The sequence below is a fragment of the Melanotaenia boesemani genome, chromosome 9, assembly GCF_017639745.1.
Source record: "Melanotaenia boesemani isolate fMelBoe1 chromosome 9, fMelBoe1.pri, whole genome shotgun sequence".
Classification (NCBI taxonomy): domain Eukaryota; kingdom Metazoa; phylum Chordata; class Actinopteri; order Atheriniformes; family Melanotaeniidae; genus Melanotaenia; species Melanotaenia boesemani.
This window is the reverse complement of record NC_055690.1, coordinates 30222478-30243461: the sequence shown is the minus strand read 5'-3', so window position 1 is coordinate 30243461 and position 20984 is coordinate 30222478. Positions and strand designations below refer to the sequence as shown.

General features: G+C 39.8%; 2 protein-coding genes across 2 annotated transcripts in view; both read right to left on the bottom strand.

Moving 5' to 3' along the window:
- Positions 1–937: 937 nt before the first annotated feature.
- On the bottom strand, positions 938–9853 carry crk (v-crk avian sarcoma virus CT10 oncogene homolog). Its single transcript, XM_041994466.1, has 3 exons — positions 9319–9853; positions 8105–8679; positions 938–3037 (listed from the first exon to the last, which is right to left on the bottom strand). Exons 1-3 carry the CDS (start codon positions 9536–9538, stop codon positions 2900–2902), a joined length of 933 nt encoding a protein of 310 aa, XP_041850400.1. The 5' UTR covers positions 9539–9853; the 3' UTR covers positions 938–2899.
- Positions 9854–16062: 6209 nt separating this feature from the next.
- lrrc75a (leucine rich repeat containing 75A) overlaps positions 16063–20984 on the bottom strand; it is a 55530-nt gene continuing 50608 nt past the window's right edge. Inside the window, exons 4-5 of the mRNA XM_041994456.1 lie at positions 18982–19255; positions 16063–18674 (exon numbers count right to left, since the gene is read on the bottom strand). Coding sequence (XP_041850390.1) covers positions 18060–18674; positions 18982–19255 — 889 coding nt within the window. The 3' untranslated portion in view covers positions 16063–18059. The remainder of the gene's footprint in view (positions 18675–18981; positions 19256–20984) is intronic.

The following is a 20984-nucleotide window of genomic DNA, read 5'->3' as shown; positions in this document are numbered from 1 at the left end:
ATGTTCCAGACTAATTAAAATATATTTTTAAATTAAAATATAATAATAAAAAATACACCTAATAAAAAACAAAAAAAATATTGACTGAAGAATTTAGTTTTTTTATGTTTAGCTGATCAGGCAACTGTGCATCTGAAGCATTTCCACTCAGAATATGCTGAGTCAGAAGAGGAAGCATCAATTGTTGCTCACTTTTTTTCTGTTTGTTGTAGCAATTTTGAGTACTTTTTAAGCCTAATTGAAGCGTTGTTAAAATCTTTAAGAATAACATAATAAGCCTATGTTGTAGTTTAAAGTTAAAGATAATATTGTAGTCTAAGTAGTGCAAAAACTATGTTTCATTTACCCTAGCTACAACCCCGTCATTCCTCTGGGTCCCCCACTTTGGGAACCACTGTTCTAATGGGACCACAGTTATCACAGCAGTGTATGTGAGGGACACACAGGAAAGGTCTCCGGTGCTGAACGAACAACCAGGACAGTGCTGCGTCTACTGGATGCATGAAGTCAGGCGAATCATCAAGGACATTCATGCATCTGCATGGTCATGACGGAGAGGATAATCAAGAGATTCTTTTCTCGCTTCATCAGAATACTGACCTCAAACCCATGCACATAAAGAAATTATTACATAGTTCATTGTGATTTTATAAAATTCCTTCCAATATTAAATAAAAAAAAAACCTACTCCGCATAAAAAATAAAGGATTAAGTTTTGTAAACTTTTCTAAGAGCTTGATGAACTTCACGTTTGGATATATTCTGTGTGGAAACTTACTTCAGAGTTACTAAAAATACAACAGCACTATGAATGGCAAACATTTCTGTTGCTAGGCAACTACCATGTGAAGCATAAATAAAAAGGGCTCTTTGTCATAAACGGGTTTAAGTAATGTAGGTGTCAAACATCAAAAACTGCAGCACACAGAAAAAATCATGTCATGGGTTTGACTTTATTTACTATTATATTAACACATTACATGCTACAGAAAATAAAAAGGTAATTTCAGTTGTCTTGAAAGAATATAGTGTTATAATAAAATGGCACATATTGATATTACACAGTTTCCGCTGGCATTTTACCATCAGTTCCTTCGTATGACAAGGACGTGAATGACTTCATGCAGGGCTACTAAAAAAATACTTCTTGGTGGTTTCATTGGCAACAAAATGTAGATTTACGCAGCTGAGCACCTGCTGAGTGCAGACCGAGTGACAGAAGCTGAATTTGATCATGAATATGCAGATGAAAATGGACTGTGTAACTCATTTTACATTTTTCCAGAATGTCAAAATATTTTTAAAAGAGTAAAGTTTGGAGTTTTGAGGGCAACTGACCTAAAAACAAAGAGTAAAAGGAGGAGAGCGGACCACGATGAGGTCAGTGAGGAGATAATTACACTGTGAAATGGACAGAAAGCTGTGTGAAAGCAGTAAGTGCACTCTGTTAAAACTTCATCTCCCTTCAGCTCATCAGCTCTGACAGAACCTTTTCACCTGAAAGTGTTGCAGGGCCACCTGCAGGCGATGAGCCGAAACGCTGCACCCACCACATCCGAGTGGAAGCCTTCATTTAGAACAGACATCAAATTCTAACGGGTCACATTTAAAGTGTTCAGACGCTACACATTTAGTCAGTTTTACAATACACGGGGTGATGATTGTCATGTTGACATGTAGATTTAAGCTTAACTTTTTGGGGGGGCAAAAAACAAACAAACAAAAAAAAACAACTTAAACTCTTGGCAATAAAGACATGAAGGGATGAGCTAAAACTATAAAAAACAAACAAAAAAGTCCATTTTGGCCTGTGCATGTAACCAGACAAAAATTTAAATAAGAGACTAGTAAAAGGACCAAAACAGGGAGGAAAAAATTAAATGTGTTAAAGGACTAAAAGGTGTAAGGTGGCAAGATTATAAAAGGCTTCAAAACAAAAGGGCAGGTACCTAATAAGATAATTCCATTTTCTCTTTCCTTTGACACACAAAGATCTGAACACACATCTGATTAGCTAAGATATACTCAGTGAGCTTAATGGAGCGAACTAATATGAGGAGACAGTACTAACTAGCATTGTGGACAGCCTACATTCACTCTGTTCAACTTCAGTCGTGTACATCAGATGCAGAATGAGAACACGCGAGGGTTGGGGGGGTGAACAGATGTGCCCCATCCGACTTCAGTAAGTTCACTTTCCACTGCCCAGCCATCGCTCCCAGCACGCAGCAGCAAAAAAATGTGCACTTCCAGACAAAAACCAGCAAAAAGGACAACTACAAAGATGACTAAAACAATGTTTAGCTTGAAATGATAAGCATGTAGTACATCATTTCATAATATCTTCTATTTATTTTACAAAAATCTACTTGATGGTACTTGGTTGAAGGGGGTGCTGAGGTAAGAGGATGTAGTGTTGCCTTTATCGCCTCCTCTTCAACAGTCTTGCAGTTTTCTCAGGTTGCTGCTTGGGCCTCGTGCTGCGACTCCTTCAAACTGTTAAGGTTTATTTTCTCTTGCTTGGACTTCACAGGACAGGTGAACCAGTTCTGGATCCTCCTAAAGCAGTATGGGTTCAATCAGAGCAATGCTGCATTCATGTCCAGGAAAAGCCGGAGAACTCTTAGCTGCAAAATCGAGAAATAATGCCGTCTGTGTGGTGGACGTTAACTATACTGGGCAGTCCGAATCAAATGCACAGAACAGCTACCATTGGGGGGGTGGGAACGACTCCAACAGGGACCTGGCTTGTTCTCAGTGATGTTTTGAAACTGTACTTGGTGCCAGTGAGAAAACATGAGGGAGGAGTTTTGACTGGAGGAGAGAAAGAGGGAGGGGGGAGGGAGGGATGAGGAAAAATCTAATCCTAGAGTTCAGGTAGTGGCCCGGTGGTCCACCCTCAGCTCAGCTCATCCTCGGCGTTGTGCTGGTCCAGCAGTTTGACGTGTGTGAAGGGAAAGTGGCCTCGCTTGCCTTTACATTCCCCCTCCCACTGCCCATTCACGTTTATTTTGGTCACCTTCACCATGTCGCCCACCTGGAGAAGGAAAGCGGAGAGCCGGAGTTAGAGTCCGAACATAAAAGAACAGAAACAAAAGATATGACAAAACTTTACAACCAAATCCACTGATGTCACAGAGAGAGCCACATTTTAATGGAGTCAATCGTTCTGATAACATTTGTCATTACGCTGCTGCAGCAGTCTCATTTTAGAAGCTGAAACCAGACGATATTTATCATTTTAACTGAGAATATAACAACATATTCCAAATCAGTCAGTGGTTGATGTGGAAATGGTGTTCAGCTATATGGTTGCATTCATCAGCTATTAAAGGCGACCTGAGCAGGAAGAGGAGTGGCTGCTCCTGAGTCTACCAACCCGAGCAAACATGGGCTAACAGTCGGGTCCAAAGTTCAAGTCTCTGAGTAACACCTGAACAGTCACCACAGCTTTAATCGGATCTTAAGGAGGACTAAAACACCCAAATTGTAGCACGTTATGTCCCTGAGAGGACACATTTAGTGACGATATTTGAAATGTTATAATGTACACGTAGTGAATGAAATTAAATTTCTTGGTGTGATCACTGACCACAAAATCTGTAAGGAAACAACACAATAATTATGTTTGGGAAAAGTTGCCACAGACCACTGCCATCTTGGAGAAAAGCAATGTAAAAACACCATCCAGTTTAAAAGAAGGTACTAAATACAAATATTAAATAAATACAAGCTTGAAGAACAGCAGTTTGATCCAGGATGATAATGACAGCGTTTAAAGCCAGAAACAGTATTTGTGTTTTTTTTTAAAGGACACTAACAATCGCGACAGGAACCTGAAAAGGTTTCATTGAATGTAAAGTGCCCGTTAATCTCAGAAAAGAAAGCAGCTAATCACAGGTGACTTCATCAACAGCAACGTCTGACCGGAAACATCCCCCTGGACCTTCTTCAACATATGTAGAGTAGGGATGAGCCTTTTAGGTGATTTTTGAAGTCAGGCCTTTCAAAAACAATTAGTTGTGAATAATGAAATAAAAAAAAAAAAAAAAAAAAACTATCCTCAAATGGAAATTTTAAAACATGTATGAGATGTTATTTGTTTGTGTGTGTGTGTTCCATAAACAAGTATTTTTTTTACACTGTTATACTTTTAACATTGTGTGGACTCTAGCATCCCTTATTGTTCAGCAACAGGAAAAGTGTCAGTTATGTGTATAATTTGGTCAGTTTTCAGTTAGCTTAGCTCTGTCGCTTGATGCAGAAGACCGAGCAATACCACTGTAAATCGCGGGGACAGTGCTGAGCAGAACAGCTGACATGTGACTAGGGAAAGAAACAAACCAGAGAAGAAGAGAATCAGGAAGTTAACAAAAAAGCAGAAGAATAAAGACAAAGACAACAACTAGAAATTGTGCAAGCTTTGGAATAAAGACTATATGTGAGTGTTTAGAGCGTGTTGGGCAGATGGAAACGACTTTATGGCAAATCAGAAGAAAACTTACAGAAATGATCATAGAACTAATTAACATCTGGAAGGATAGAAATCTTGACAGAAGAGTTTTTCTGGATCAAACCCAATGAAAGCTTGAAGTCTAGAATTAACTTCTGGCTAATCTCCCCTGAAATCTCTAATACTATAACAGATGTCTTAATATTAAACGCTCCCTTAACTGATCACTGTGCAATTAATTTAATTCTTTCACCACTTTTTACCACAAAAGTTGCTCAAATCAGAAGAATATATAAATCAAATAAAACTTATTACTTAACAAAAGACAAAGAACTAAATATAAATGATATCTATCTATCTATCTATCTATCTATCTATCTAGTATATAGACATCTAGTGGTAAATATGGACATAGCAAGTTGTGAATGGACGGTGAGCATCAGTGGCCAAAATCTTTCTAGACCTCAACATGTTTTCATGTGTGAGTGGAGCCAGTGGTCTCAGGTGAAACGATGACTGCACTACAGGTAACTACCTCAGCATTCTGTACATTTTTACTCTCTTATTTTATGGTTCTTTTAAGGGGTTACTTATCCCAAACGATGCCCTAGCACAGGGGTGCCTAAAGTCGGTCCTCGAGGGCCACTGTCCTGCAGATTTTCCAATGTTTCCTGCTTCAACACACCAGACTTAAATGAAATAGATCCAACAGCCTATTAAGTTTTTCACAATGACTCAGCAATTTGAGTCAGGACACATCAAAAACCTGCAGGATTGTGGCCCTTGAGGCCGAAAACTGGGCATCCCTGCTCTAACACTTATCAAACAAAGCCGGTACTGCAGTATTACGCTGATCCTACCAAAAGTACGGGGATCATATCGGCAAGTATTTCTGTTTAAACCATTCTTTGTTTCCTGCCCAACACGACCACACACAGACAGGCAGAGAAGCAGCTGCACTGTTAACATTTAGCATTAATGGTATTCTAGCAATCCTACAGTGATGTTCCTGCTAATGTTACATGTTAAAATGTTCTATGAGACTGTAATACTGAGTGTGTGTGGGGGGTTGAGATAGATATGTGGTTGGATAAGAAAGTAAATGGGAAAATGAGTCGGCTAGAGAGGGCTGACGCCGTCACCCGGTTGTTTTTTCCTGATGCTGGTTGTTCGGCGTGGTTACGGCCAACAGTAGCCATTATTTGTTCAATAACCCAGAATAACTCAGCATCCGTTCATCAACGCGTCCTGCGTGTGTTGCTCTGTGATTACATTTTCGGAGCACACCACACACAGTACGATTAAAACTGATTTTTTTTATCTGTGTGAGGTCTCGACCAGATAAAAAAATCTCACAAGATTAAAAAAATTGTTTTGTGTACCAGGCCTAAGTGATGGAGTGATGTTCATCCAGCTGCCACAGCAGCTGCTCAGATGGAACAGACGAACATTAAATTATTTCGGAAACTTTATTAGTCCAGGCACCGAGCCGGTGTTTATCACCAACAAGGTTTTATTCTCAGAGCATCTTCACTTTGGTTCTTCATCTAGTTAGAAATGCATGTTATCAAACACCCTGATCCTCCCGACTGTTTGCAGCATCCTGATGTCTTACACTTAGCTTGTGCTTCAGATTTAGCATTAGCACGTGTTTCAGGTAATCAGACAATGAATCACAGTTGATTTCACAGCTTTATTAATATCTAATCAACACACCTGTAGCAGCCACAAACACATCCTCTCATCTGCACTCAGATCAGGTCAACAGACTGATTTATTGACAATTAAAATCCTAACAGACCTACTGACATCTTCAGTGAGGAACAACCCCTGAAACCATCTGGAAGAATAAATGTTTTGGTTTTCATCCAATGGGTTTCACGTAACATCATCTTCACTGAACTGTTGAATAAGTCCAAGAACGGGAACCAGAATTAATTTTTCATGATTGTTTTAAAACTTCTTATTCACGCCTTTCTCACTGAACAGTAAACACTGTTCTCACTGCCTCTCTGACATTTTACACTGCAAATGATTTCACAGTTTCACCATCCTGGACCAAACGAGACACAGGGTGAGTTTGTACGACTCAGATAACAGAAGATCATCTGGCTGTATTTATTACCTTTATCTTCAACTGTGCTCCTGAACTTTGAGCTCAGGGGAGATTAGAGTTGAAGCTTCCTACTATCCTGTGACGACAACTCCATGATGCACTACAACAGAGTACATGCCTAAGAGACATGTGAAACTAATTGGTAATGGAAGCATGTTTTAGTTACCCAGGATGAAGGTAAAGCTTCACAGTCAGAGGGTTTTCTGAGACACAGAAATGTAAGCTAATTATTAACTGCTCAGCGCCGCCATGCTGAGTCACTAATGGTCTACTAGTGTAGAGAAAACAAATCACTTCACATAGGTCAAAGCCAGAAAAGTCTAACTTAGCTGGGAGATAGAAAGCAGTTCATTTAAAGGATCTGCATAAAAAATGGACCTGAAAAGGTTTTGAAGATGACTTAATGCACATTAAAGGAAAAGAAAACAATTTTATGAGTCTAGTCTGACTTGCAATGAGGCAACTCTTCGGCTGTTTCTGGTCTGCAGACAATAAACTCACCAACGGACCACAGATTTTTCCAGGTAATAACAGAGATGGAAGTCATTCCTGAGCAAAAGCACCATCTATGTTCCTGTTGTATAGTTTCCCTGCTAGAGATAAAAACTCTGATCTCTGGTTAGGAAATCAGAAGAAATAACACCTGCAGGACTACTAAATCAACATGGCTGAGTCTATTCACTTCAGACCAGTCAATAAAAACATGTCTAACTCAAGATTTTTTTGTTTTTTTTTTTAGATTGAACATGATTCCCCAGTGAATGAAAATCCAAACATACAAGCAAAGAAAGGAGAATTCTGGCATAAGCAAAACCCACTTCAAACAAATCTTTTCTGTGCTAACAGTTTAACTAGAGAAAGAAAAACCATGCAGCAGGAGCTCATTTCAACACTGGCAAAAAGCCAAACAGTGAATCTGTGCAGGTACCTTCAACAGAATCATCCAGCGCCAGCAGGACCGGGGGGGCTCAGCATTTAGCTCAGCCTGCCTTCTCATCATGCTCAGAGCTCAGCTGGATTCCTGGCTTCACAGAAACCAGAGGAAATGGTCCTGTTCCCAAACACAAACTATTTCCTTCCCCCAATGACCTGCTCTGTGGGAGCCCCGCTCTCACTTCCGGACAGTTAAACAGGCCAGCCGCTCTGTGCAGCCAGAACAGGCAGTTTTCATATTTAGGTACCATATTAAGTTAAAATCTGACACAATTTTACAGGGATTTAGCCAGCAAGGCTCTTTATAACCATTCTGGACAGAGTTTAGCAGACTCCATTCCCATGCCAGTGGAAAAAAAACTCTACAGAATAAAATTAATTGACTTAACCATGAAAAACTAAAACTTTCTGAGAACTTAACACGAGATGAGGAAGAAAGAACCAGAAGCACTAAGAGGAAAGAAAGCCAAAGAATGTGAACTCAGTCTTGATAAGCTTTATGGGCTGCTCCTGCATTCTCCTGCCTGACCTCTTCCTGAACACAAGGAAAAAGAAGAAGAAAAAAAAACAAAACAAAAAACGCCATACACATCCATATTTACCTCTAAGGCCAGGGCGGTTTTGTCGTAGGCATTGGGCACCCTCTTCTGTATGGCCCTGGCATAGACTGGTCCGTTCTGGAGGTTTGGTAGAGGGGTGGGCTGAGCGTACTGGCTGGGGTCTCCCAGCAATGGAGCACCAGACTGGGCTGCAGAGCTTTCAGAGTTCCCGTGCATTGCCATCCCACCTGGTGGCCCCCCAGGCCCTGCCGCTGAACTCGGAGATGCCGGTCGGTACTTCTCCACATACGGCACTGGGATCATCCCCGTTCGGCCCTCAGAGTTCTGGGCATTCCACCACTGCTCCTCTGGCTTCTCCAGAACTCGGAGAACATCTCCCTTCCTGAATGGAAGATCCTCCTCGTCATTGCCAGGAAAATCAAAAAGCGCTCTTACGTACTCGTCCTCCAAGCGTGGCGGGGGACATCCACCCGGCCCCATGTACAAGGGATGTTTGGATTTGTTGATCGGTTCTATCAATGTGGTGGTATCCAAGTAGTGGATTTTATAAAACTCAAGCAGAGCAGGGAGGGCATCAAACTCCTGGTCACCAATACGGAACCTTGGATGGGACAAACCTGGTAAAAAACAAAGAAAAAACTAGTTGTTTCTTTTTTTTCTCTCAACACAGGAACGTCTGAACCTGGGCTATTTTTACTACCAAGCATGATGATGATGACAGTGATTTCCAGGACAAGGAGGAAGCATTTTAGTTTGCTTATTCTACATTTCCCTTATGCATGTTTAATTTGTTCCCATCCATGAGAGTTATATAGCTGAAAGGGCATGTGGAAATAGAACAAATATTCTGCTGTGATTGCTACATAAAAAATGAAATATAAACAATAATAATAAAAAACAAACAAACAAATAAGCAGAAGCAGTTCTGGCGAAAACTTGGCAAACGTATGGACATTTGAATATATTCACAACACTTTCAGTAAAAAAACAAAAGTGTCTGATTTTGATGCTGCACCAGGCCACAGCTACCTCCAATTTCTGATTTCCTGCAACATAGTGTTGTATACCTGTGAGGTAAGCACAAGTATGTTTGCCTTACATTAAGGTTATCCCTCACTGTGTCTGGCCTGCAGTAGTCCTCATTCTGAAGTGGAAAAGGCACTACTGCGCATCTTCTTTGGTGCAAGTCATGCAAGAATGGTCAGATCAGCACCGGCGTGTACCGAGCCTCCTCCACGCCCCCAATCCTGTCTTACCTGGACCCGATTGTCGGTTGTTGGTGATGCTGTTTATTATGTAATGCGAGACTTTGGAGTTCTCCGACACCGAGAGCACGTAGTCGCCGGGGCTGGTGATAGAGTCCCGGACCAGAAACACGCCGTGCCTTTGACCCTGCAACAGAGACACAGCCTCCTGCCTGCTCAACCGAGCCCAGTACCAGCTGCCACGGTCCTCTGCGTCAAAATTTCCGGCCATGATAACCACTCCAAAGCCGAGGCTTCACCGGGGCCTTCCCTGCTCTCCCTCCGTTATCCACACGCGAAGCCTTCAACTCATACAAAAACTTTAGCGCCTAGAGCACGCTTAGTAAACAGGCGACATCCGCAACTGGCCGTTCGGGGACCGATTCACCGAACATAAACCACGCGACAAAATGGACTCTTGTTGGGTTCGTGGGCAGAGTAAAGATCTACCAACCATTTAACTGGTTTCGGGACAGAATTCCAGCTACAATCCAGCCGCCTATGTCAACTAACTTCAAAAACTGAAATGGCGGATACGGGAAAACAAAAAAAGGGCCCCACTCACCGGATGTGACGTATTATGAAGCGCTGCACGCGTAGTACATTGGCAGCAAACTAAAGCTAAAATAGCGAAATATAACTTCCGTTTCAAATGCGCGTTATATTAAACACAGTGTATAGTTTTCAGGTTATATCGAGGAACATAAACATGCGGTATAATATTCTATAAGTTTTAATATTTGCCAAAGAGACTGGTGTGTTTATATTGACAGTGAGCAGATCACCTCGTTAATCTTATGTTGTTTAACTTACTCTTACCTCATTTTTACAAGTCAGCAGAAATACTGTAATTGTATTTTGACACGAACACTTAAACTATTTGACCAACTTCTGTTTAAATGATAGAAATATTAGTTGAACGTAACGTGTAGTTGTAATTTATATTTTTGGTCGCTGGGTGTCAGTAAAACACTATTAAATGTGACCATTATCTGTACGTCATTGTTGTGGTCGATTGTATGCTGTCCGAAATCGATATTTAACAAATGAAAAATAACAGTCATTCCAGTGGCAGACAGAAAGAAGAAGCACAATTTACAAACGATTAATTTATCCCAGTGCCAAAGGTCCTTTCATGAAATTCTCCACCCTTTTTTCCTGTCTATGCTTCTTGGACCCAAAACAAATTACAATTTAAATCAGCACACATACAATGTTAACTAAATGCATCCATTTTTTTTCTTTCGTTTAGTGGTCCTTCATTTGCAGAATCCTAAAGCAGGATTTTGATTCATCTTATTTTGTGTGCTCTGCAAAGGTAGCTGTACAATCACTTGTGCAGGTGTATTTGCACTATAAAACATTGCAGAGTTTGCAGATGATCTTCCTACAGTTCACACAGGGGTTTTGGTACGTGTTTGTAGCTGATCACTTAGAGAATTTATGCTTATTCTCCTTTTTTAAAAAGTTACCATTTCATTCTGACACTTAGTGTTATCTGAGTGCTTAAATCTGTTTGGGTGTTCACATTTATGTTTTCTTTTAGTGGCCCTAAAGTGGTACAAAGCAAAGATAATTGACCAACCTTGCTTAAATGTTATTGAAAATGTTGTATCATTAACTTTATGGTTGATTTGTTTATTCCATCTTCTGCTGAAAGTACTGGAAACTGTGTCCAGGTATGCAGGTGTCTGCATGGGAAGTTAATTGGCATACATCAATGAACCCTGATATCTAATGAAAACTGGATTATAGAAGACTGAATTAGACTGAATTGGACTGATCTGAGTTGAATTGGACAATAACTGGACTAAACTGAATTGCATTTAATTGAATGTATTACTTTACTTTCTCTGTAAAGGCCCCTGAGATGTATGTAAATATACTGAATGGAAAGAAAATTAAATTTTTTCAAAACATAAAAAAGAAAAAACAAATTAACAAAAAATATGCATACATGTATCACTTATTACTGTATGACATGTTTAAATTATTGTAGTGCAAAAGGTATCCACCAGGCAGCATGAGACAAGTATCAGAGTGTATACAACATACGTGTGTTTTCCATATGGTGATGCAATAGGTCTCGGAAATGGTATGTGTCAAATATAATACAATTTCAAAAAGCTGACATGCCATATAAAATACAAATAAAAACACAATGCAATTATTAGTAAATCTCATCAACCCATATTGTATTCCAAATAGAAAATAAACAACATATCAGATGTTAAAAACTGAGACATTTTATCATTTTATGGAAAAAATTAATTCATTTTTCATTTGATGGCAACAACACATTAATAAAAGAAAATGCAACCAGGGCTACAAAAGGTTGGAAAAGTAATTGGTGCAAAGTAAAAACAAAACAAAACAAACAAAAAATTTTTAGGAGCATTTGACAACTAATGAGGTTAATTTGCAAGAAGTCAGTAACATGACTGGGTATAAAAGAAGCACGTCTCTCTACTTCTCGCCCTTTATAAAACTTTATTTGAGCCTTATTTACATTATTGTAATATTATATGGTCTATCACATTTCCGACCCACCTAATAAAGCTGGAAATTCTAAAAATAAATATATTTTACAAAGTGCCTACAAAGTATAATACCAGCACTCCTTTTCTAGAAACCTAATCAGAATGCTGAGATTATTTAATGTGTTTGTTATATGCTTACTTGTGTGTTGTTATGACCAAAAAAAATAGCTAGCCCATATTCTGTCCATTACCATTTTATTTGTAGAAAACTGGACCCCCTATTATAAGTTTTAAGCAACTTCATCTGGGTGTTAAAAAAGATCCCTGAAAATACTCTATTTCTCTAAATGTGTGAATAAACTAAAGTAAACTTCAGTCTCTCAGATGTAAAGATGGACAGCGATTCACAAATCTGTGGCCAATTTTATTATCAGATATTATATATTTAAATTTTAATATCAATTTTATTATTGAAAACTGCTCATTTCAGAAAATCGTTTCTCATCATAAAATTGTGAAGACTTTGAAGATCCCACCATCTACACTGTATAATATCAAAAAATCCAGCAATTAAAAAACATCTGGAGCATAATGAAAGCAAAAATCCAGCAACGAAGGTCCAGGTCTGTAGAACAGGTAGAATCCTGCATCACACCAGAATGGGACAACATTCTTCTCCTAAAACTCCAGCAACTGGTCTCCTCACTTCCCAGACGTTTACAGAAAGTTGTTAAAAGAAGAGGAGACGCTACACGATGCTGAACATCACCCTGGAACTACTTTTTAAAGATGCGTTGCTGCCATCAGATTCAAAATGAGCTCACATGAAATGTTAAAATGCCCAATTTCAACATATGATGTTTATATTCTATTAGGAATAAAATATGGGTTGATGAGATTTACAAATTACTGTATTCGGTTTTTATTTGCTTTTACCACAGTGTCCCAACTTTTCTGTAACTGGATTTGTACTTCAGATGATGATGGGTTAAAACCATTATTAGTCATTATTATTAGTCACTTTTTCGATATTCAGATAATAAACCTTGCTATCAGGAGAAGCACTGCTTGTTTGTTCATGACTCAGTAACAGGAGATATTTTTATGACCTCAAATCAGCTAATAATTTAATGACTTTATGCTAAAGAATAAATGTGACATGTTTCATCTGTGAATCTCTTACTAAACTCCAGATTATGCGTTTGAAGTGGATGCAACACAAAAGTAAATGAAAGACACCATCCTCTCTTTTTTCTCATAGAATTTATTTGTTAGATTCATGGCAGCAAGATATGATCTTCAAATTGAATAAGTGCACATTTCCTTAAACAATCAGCTAGACAAAGGGGTAAAAAGGAAGCTAGCATACAGAGTACTACAGAGGCATACTGCAGACTGAGGAACACATAGAGAAGAAAGAACTGTGGAGCAAGAAAAGATCCAAGGCATCACGGATCACAGAGTCCTTGAGCAAGACATACTCAGCATCCTCAAGTCTGCTTAAAGCAGACCCTCTTGTTCTGCAAGTCCATGATTGTCTTACTGTAAAATATGGTAGGGCTGGTCATTCTGCAGGTGGAGAATTTGACATCAACAATTCAAATGGTCATTTATCTTTATATGGGATTATAGTCCTTCTCTTCATAAAAGCACACGTCAGTCTGATTCAAGCTGATGTGACTTTGCTTTGATTTGCCCTGACCTTAACATTAAAAGCAGAGATGTGCATGGCATTGGGTCATCATAAACATTTACACACAATTCTTATCTGCAGCCTAGAGTCTATTGCAGCAACTGCCAATGTCATCCTGAGAGTCTGACCTTAATAACTGAATGAAACCGCAGGCTGCATACAAAGCCAGATAATGCACACACATTCACACCAAAAAGCGAACCAACTGTGAGATACAACGGTCCATTTTTAATGTCACCTGAATGCTTTAAAATGTTGTGTGACCTCTGTCCAAGGGGCAAACTGAAATAGCAGACAATAGAATACTAGCTTATCATAAATATAGATTAAAGGGATGTTTCTCTTTGTTATCAGTTCTATGTGCAATGCCATCAAAATGCTGCTGGTTTGAATGAGTAGAAAAGGAGTCATTTGCTGTATTGAAAGATTTTGAATGAAATGTCATCACTGACGGCTGCACAGCTCCCGTTCTGATCTGCTGATACCATGAAGGGTAAGCTGGAATGGATTACTAAAAGGCTCTAAGTCCACTTGTAAGGCTTTACTGTACAGAAATGTGTACAGGTTTATTCTAAACTGCTCAGCTCGTTGTGACAGGATTCATATATTAAATGTCTGAGACAGAAAAACATCCGCTAAGCATCAGACTGCAGGATTAACAAAGAGTCAAGAGGATAAAGGGTTTGACAAAGTCTATATTCCTTTATATTATTTCTACAATGTGTTTATCTTATTTTCTTCAATTTCTGTAAATATGCATTATTCTCTATGAGCTGGGTTCTCCTAAATTTATGATACAACAAAGTTTTCACACCATAGTTCCACAGATGACTGAGGTCATATTTACATCCCCGTTTCCGAAAAAGTTGTGACTCTGTGTGAAACGTAAATAAAACAGAAGACAACGATTTCCAAATCTCATCAACTCATATTTTATTCCCAGTAGAACATAAACAACACATCATATGTTGAAACTGAGACCTTTTTACCATTTAATGGAAAAAAATGAGCTCATTATGAACTTGATGGCAGCAACACATCTATAAAAAGTTTGAACACGATCAACAAAAGGCTGGAAAAGTAACTGGTACAAATCAAAACAACTAGAGGATCATTTAACAACGAATTAGGTTAACTGGCAAAAGGTCAGAAACACGAGGCAGAGCCTCTACGATGGAAAGATGGGCACAATGTAAAAACCCAAGCTTCAAATTAGTATAATGTAAATTTTCTTTCTAGGTTGGGTGAGCATTTCTTTAATCAAAATGTCAAGTTTACAAATCTGTTATGCAATGAAATGCAATTCCCAAGTTAAGACAACTTTAGATAATGATTTGTGCCTCCGTAAATGCAACAAGAGCACCATGCAGGTACTTTTTTTGTTCAAGACTTGGGAATATTGTCATCTCACCATGATAATACTATGAATACATGTTAGTAGCTAGTACAGAAAAACAGTTCTGGGCCTTTCTGTGTGGGGTTTGCATGTGTATGCATGGGTGCTCTCTGGGTGCTCGGTTTTGCATTGTGTACAGCTGTACACAACAAAAACTCATGCTGTGAGTATCATGGGTACATAGGTAGGTGTGTAAATCAAAGTTGTAATATTAAGTTGGACTAACTTAAACAAAATTTTGTCAATATTATATAATTTCAACACGAGCTGTGTTAGCACAATCACCTGAACATCTATCCTAATTTGTTAAACTTTGATTTACCTGTTCAATACCATCTAGTTAATTCAAAAAGGCTTTGCAGTTACCTCAATTTTAAAAGTTCACTCAACTTTTTTTATTTTTTATTTTTAATTTTACATGTGCACAGAGAATCGGGAGGAATCTCTATGCACACGGGACAAGGCTGAAGGTCAAAACTGGATAATTGTGATCTTGGGGCCTCAGACAGCACTGCATTAAAGGCAGATATGATTCTCTACTGGAAATCACTGCATGGACTCAGGAAGGCTTCCAGAAATCTCTGTCTGTGAACACAGTTTACCCTGAAATCTACAAATACAAATCTACAAACACCGCCATCTTCTCTGGACCAAAGCTGATTTAAAATGCCCTGAGGCTAAGTGGAAAACTATTCTGTGGATCAAAACATGTTTTAGTAATTCTTTCTGGAAAGCATGAAAGGTGTGTCCTGCAGACTAAAGAGGAGAGGGAGCATCCAGCTTGTTATCAGTGGACAGGTGAAAAGCTGCATCTCTGATGGTATGGGGGCTGCATTAGTGTCTATGGTGTGAGCAGCTTCCACATCTGTGAAGCTCCATCAATGCTGAAAAGTACATGGAGGTTTTAGAGCAACATCTGCTCCCATTCAAACAACGTCTCTTTCAGGGAAGGCCTTGCAGATTTCAGCAAGACAATGCTGAACCACATCCTGCATCCATCACAACAGCATGGCTTCACAGGAGAAGAGTCCGGCTGCTGAACTGGCCTTTCACCAATAGAAAATATCTGGAGCATCATGAACCCATAAGTCCAGCAACGAAGGTCCAGGACTGTTGAGCAGCTAGAATCCTGCATCAGACCAGAATGGGACAACATTCCTCTACTAAAACTCTCCTCACTTCCCAGACATTTATAGACAGATGTTAAAAAAAGAGGGGATGCCACACGATGCTGAACATCACCCTGGAACTACTTTTTAGAGAAAGTGTTGCTGCTATCAAAGTCAATGAGCTAAAATGGCAAAATGCCTCAGTTTCAACATAAGATGCTGTTTATAATATATTAGGAATAAAATATGGGTTGATGAGATGTAAAGAAAATTGCATTCGGTATTTTTAAAATATTTTATATCGTTACAGCTTGTTTAGAATTAAGGTTTGTATCAGTGCGAACTTCTTTCTTTTACTTCTGTTCATTTTCTGCACCAAAAATCTACATAACAACAAAATAATTAACTAGTGCTGAGGTTCAGCTCTTCCAAACCACAAAGATAATATGAGTTACTGGACCAGTAGTATTCCTTCTTATCTAGCTCATTTACTCAGCTACAGCTGGACAGATTAAAAACAATCTATATATATTTTTATATATTTATGCTGTACATGTAAAAATAAAGTTGCTTTTTAAAGCTCTGCATGATGGGGCAGCTGGAGGAAAAGCACACATCCTGGGTGAAAGCGATGCTCTGCAGGGTAAAAATAAGTTTGTTTTCTACCTGAATGTGATCATATACACAAACACATGGTTATAAACATGTGACACTCAGTGGCACAATCGTCCACGGAGTGAATAGTGGACCTGGATTGTGTGAAAAGGCTTTTAAATTTTTAATATCTGCTTTGGGACACATGGCAGCCAGATTGTAACTTCTGTTCTTTGTACAAACATCACCCAGTCTTCTTTCTCTGCAGCATCGAATCCTTTATTGGTTGCTGCAGATGACTAACTTCACATCTTTAACACCTCAGTGCATCTGTTTGTTTCTTTACCAGCAACAGATCGCCATAAAATGGCTTCAGTTTGACTCCAGCTAACCTTCGCATGCAGCTGACCAGCCGTCAGACACACACGAGGAACGTTTTCTAAGTTCCTATTTGTAGTTTTTTGGCTAACAGCATTTTTCATAAGTTTAAGGGCCTGACCAGTTTATTTGTGTCTCTGTTTTATTTTATCTTCTAGTTGTTTTTCTCGGACAGGACACAAGTTAAACCAGTAACCAAAGGTGTTACAGGCACATGAAGGCTTTACAGAGACCGACGGGAGAAAAGACCTGATTAACAAAGGCCACAGTTGCATGGTGTTTTTTTAATTTGGAATTAATTATTCAGAATGAAATAAATCAGAATTAAAGTATTCTGCTTCTCGTTTACATGGAAATAGTAATTCCGAATTGAGGTTTACATGGAAAGACGTTTAATTCCACTTTAGATCTGGGGGTTGGGAATGGTTCTTATTGGACAGTAGGCGGATGTGATGTACCAGAAGAAAACTCCAGTTTCAGCTTTTTTTTCTTTTAGTCTACAACATGGAAGGCCATGTAATAAGAACCATTTTCACATTAATTTTGATTCTAGTTTTGAAGCAGCAGCTTGACACCAGCATATTACCTTACTTTGGTCAGCTGAGGAGGAGAAGGGAGGTAGAGTACTGTAACGTCATGGCGACAGGACAAGGGAACGAACATGCGCAGAACAACCAGAATTAATTTAAAGTGGAATGAATGAGTGAACATGAGGAATTATTCAATTCGGATTTTAAATCCGAATAAACTAGCCATTTACTTCGGATTTAAGTTTAATTCAGAATGGTCATTTTCTTTCAGAATTAGGTGTTTACAAGGTCATTTTAATTTTTATTCTGAATTAAAGGAGAATTAAAACCCTCATGTAAACGTGGCCATTGTTGTACAGACAACTTTGTGTAAGCAGATAAAGCAGTCTGTTCTGATTAAACACATCTTGTTGGGCCAACCTTTGACCTTGGGCTCAGCAGTCATCATGTCAGTTATCGGAGGCGAACCGGATCACTGGACGGACAACAGGGTCGTGTCCAGCCTCAGTCTTCTCTCCGTCCACATAGGACCAGACACAGGAAGGAAAACACAAACCAAGCAGGAAGCAGCAATCAGGTTAAATGTTCTGATTGGCTGATCGAGTAATCCTCCTCTGCTCTCATTGGCTCCACTGCTCCAGAAAGAGAGTGCTGTGATTGGCTGGAGCATGAAAAGTGGGAGGAGTGGCTCTGCGTGTCATCTTCATCTTCCACCATTGCTGGCCTCCTTCCCGGCTTCCTCATGGCTCTCTGCTGTGTTTCCTTCTCCTTTTCATCCTCCTCCTCCCGTCTCTCTCGCCTTCTCCCTCCAACTCTTCTCTGCTCCCCCACCGTCCACATGCTCTCCTCCTCATCCGCCTTCCCCTGCACCTCTCTGTCAAAGTCCAGCAGCTCCTCCATCATCTCCTCTATCTCAGTCTCTCCATCCAGCTCCTCCTCTACCTCCGACCTGAGCTCCCCCATGCTCTCAGTCTGGTTGGTATCATCCGTCTCCTCCTCTTCCCCGAGACCCCTCAGCCTTTCGGGGGGTTCACTGGCCTGGCTCTCTCCAAACTCCAGGATGGTGGGCAAGTTGCCCTGCTTAGGGCAGCGTTTCCTCAGGCTGACCAGGAAGGGCTGCGGTAGGGAGAAGATGTCCACGTTGTTTCCCAGGTCGATCCACGTCACGCTCGGGAAACTGTTCGGATCCTGTGAAAAAACAAGTTCACCTGTCAACTCACATGTTTTAAAATAGATTTCTAAATCCCCGAATGAAGAGATCTCACATGTCAGTGGTACTTTTCTGCCCAGGGGATAAAAAATAAAAGAAACAACATTTACTGATTTGAATTGGAAGATTTTTTTAGTTTTCATTTCCATTCATGAGTTATTTTCCCCAAAGTCCATTTAGTCAAAACAGAAATAACTCATGTATAATCATTCTGGATTTTTATCATGAGTAAAATATTAGAATTATGGCTCCACAGGCAGATTACAAGACAGATGCTGTTCGGACCTTCAGGGCATCAGTCAGCTCCTTTAGAATCGCTCTGGTTAGTCTGTTTCCGTTGAGGGCTAGAGTCTCCAGATGTGGCAGAGCGGCCAGTGTGGGGAGGAGCAGCAGGAAAGCCTCATCCGTCAGCTCTGTGAAGCCCAGCTCCAAGCTGACCACCGTGGATGCATGACGCTGCAGGTGTGCACACAGACGCTCCATGTCCCGGGCTGACAAGGGGATGCCAGAGAGGTCCAGAGCTCCGCTGGACAGAGGCGCTGACAGCACCGCCTTCAGACTGGAGACAAAAGAGGGAAGAAATGTTAAAGCTGATGAGAACTTTATGTCACACAGTGTCAGCCACCTGTTAAATAAAACTGCTTATTTCACACTTTTGTGAAGAGGGTTAGGGTAAATAAATAAATAAATAAAAGGAAATCCACCTCTTGTGCGTTTCATTAGCGTTGCATCACTTCTAGACCTCCAGCCTACAGTCTGCGTCCTGCTCTGCTGAATGAATGACCAAAGCTACTTTTCACACTGACATGCTGGCAGCAGACTGTCCACCTTATTTAGGTTTTTATAACATGTAAGTTTTGTTTCACAATGTTAGAACATATTTTAATGGTTGAGGTTCTTATCATGTCTCTTTTTCTTGAAAATCCTGTTTATTTTTTTTTCCCCCGAGTGTGCGCTCTTAGGAGAATTAATACTGAATGTGCCTCTTTATTTATTTATGCAAACAGGTTTAATATCTAACATGTGGTGTGAAACGTAATAGTGGATTGTGCACAAATGTCTCACGTTTCACATCATTTCCTTGATTTTATTATGTACCGTTGGTGTCGCTGTTTCCCGTTTTTTTAGATTATGTGCGTATACCAGGGTCAGAGTTGCGTGGAGGCAGGAACATTTTCTGACAAATTTGGTTTTCATAAATCCCAAAAGGTGACTATATTTGGTGTACGTCGGTTTTTGTTCCTACGCCAGCTTGATAAATGAGGCCCCAGATCTCAGTCCAGTAGAGCAGCTTTAGGATGTGGTGGAAAGGGAGATTCTCATCAGGGCTGCAGCTGACAAACCTGCAGCAACTCTGTGATGCTGTCATGTCAATATGGAGCAAAACCTCTGAGGAATGTTTCCAATGCAGCAAGTCTTCTTTCTCGTCAAAAGGTTACAAAGCCAGAATAACTCTGACACAACTAAGCAAAGACTTGGTCCTCTTGCAGTTTCAAAACTGTGCAGCTTATTGGCTAAACAGTCTGTCGCTGATTATTAAATTATATTTAACACAGATCTGAAATCTCAAAAATAAGCTGTAAAGTGGATGGTATATTTGTTAAGAATAGTTGTAAAGAAGTAAAATAAATGTGGTGAAATGATGCTAACAGAGAACATAAAGAGGTCTAAATGGAAGAACTTTTGTGATATAAAAATGCCTGAGACTCAGAGCTGAACTGTTACAGTAGAAGCTAAAAATAAACTGTGGGTTGTCTGGATTTGGCAGACCTGATCTGGGGGTCTGACCCAAAAATAAGAAACTGGAGGTGACTAACAAGTACAGGGATGTGAGATTCGTCATATACTAGGATTCCTAATATGAGATTAAGTGATGATACAGTAAAACTGCTTCTTCAGAGCAAATTCATTGTCAGAAGTGGTTCATTAAGAAGCTTCACTGACAGCAGAGCAGACTGTGGGACTCAACATGTGAACATATTCTTGTTATACAAGAGGGATTTTAGAGGAATCTGGGTCAGAGCAGCCCAAAACAAAACCATGGGCACAGGTCAAATTTAGCTCTCCAGAAATATTTTGCTCACTCCCCCAACGGCCACACAGTCAGTTTTATTTTTGGTTTAACTCGGAGGGAATAAACATCATGAAGCTCCTGGTATCATTTCAGATTTGTGGTGGGAAGCGTATGCTCTGACTCTTCCTGAAGTTTCTGATCAGCTGCTTGAAGACAGTTAAGTTTTTGTTCTACTCCAGCTGACCTTCTAAGTTCGGTCTGAATCATATTTATT

Excerpts from the sequence above, each read along its gene's own strand:
- crk (XM_041994466.1), bottom strand. The coding sequence starts at position 9,538 with ATGGCCGGAAATTTTGACGCAGAGGACCGTGGCAGCTGGTACTGGGCT. Across the intron at positions 8,680-9,318 it reads CAACCGACAATCGGGTCCAG|GTTTGTCCCATCCAAGGTTC; the intron begins GTAAGACAGGAT and ends GTTTTTTACCAG. Across the intron at positions 3,038-8,104 it reads AAACCGCCCTGGCCTTAGAG|GTGGGCGACATGGTGAAGGT; the intron begins GTAAATATGGAT and ends TTCCTTCTCCAG.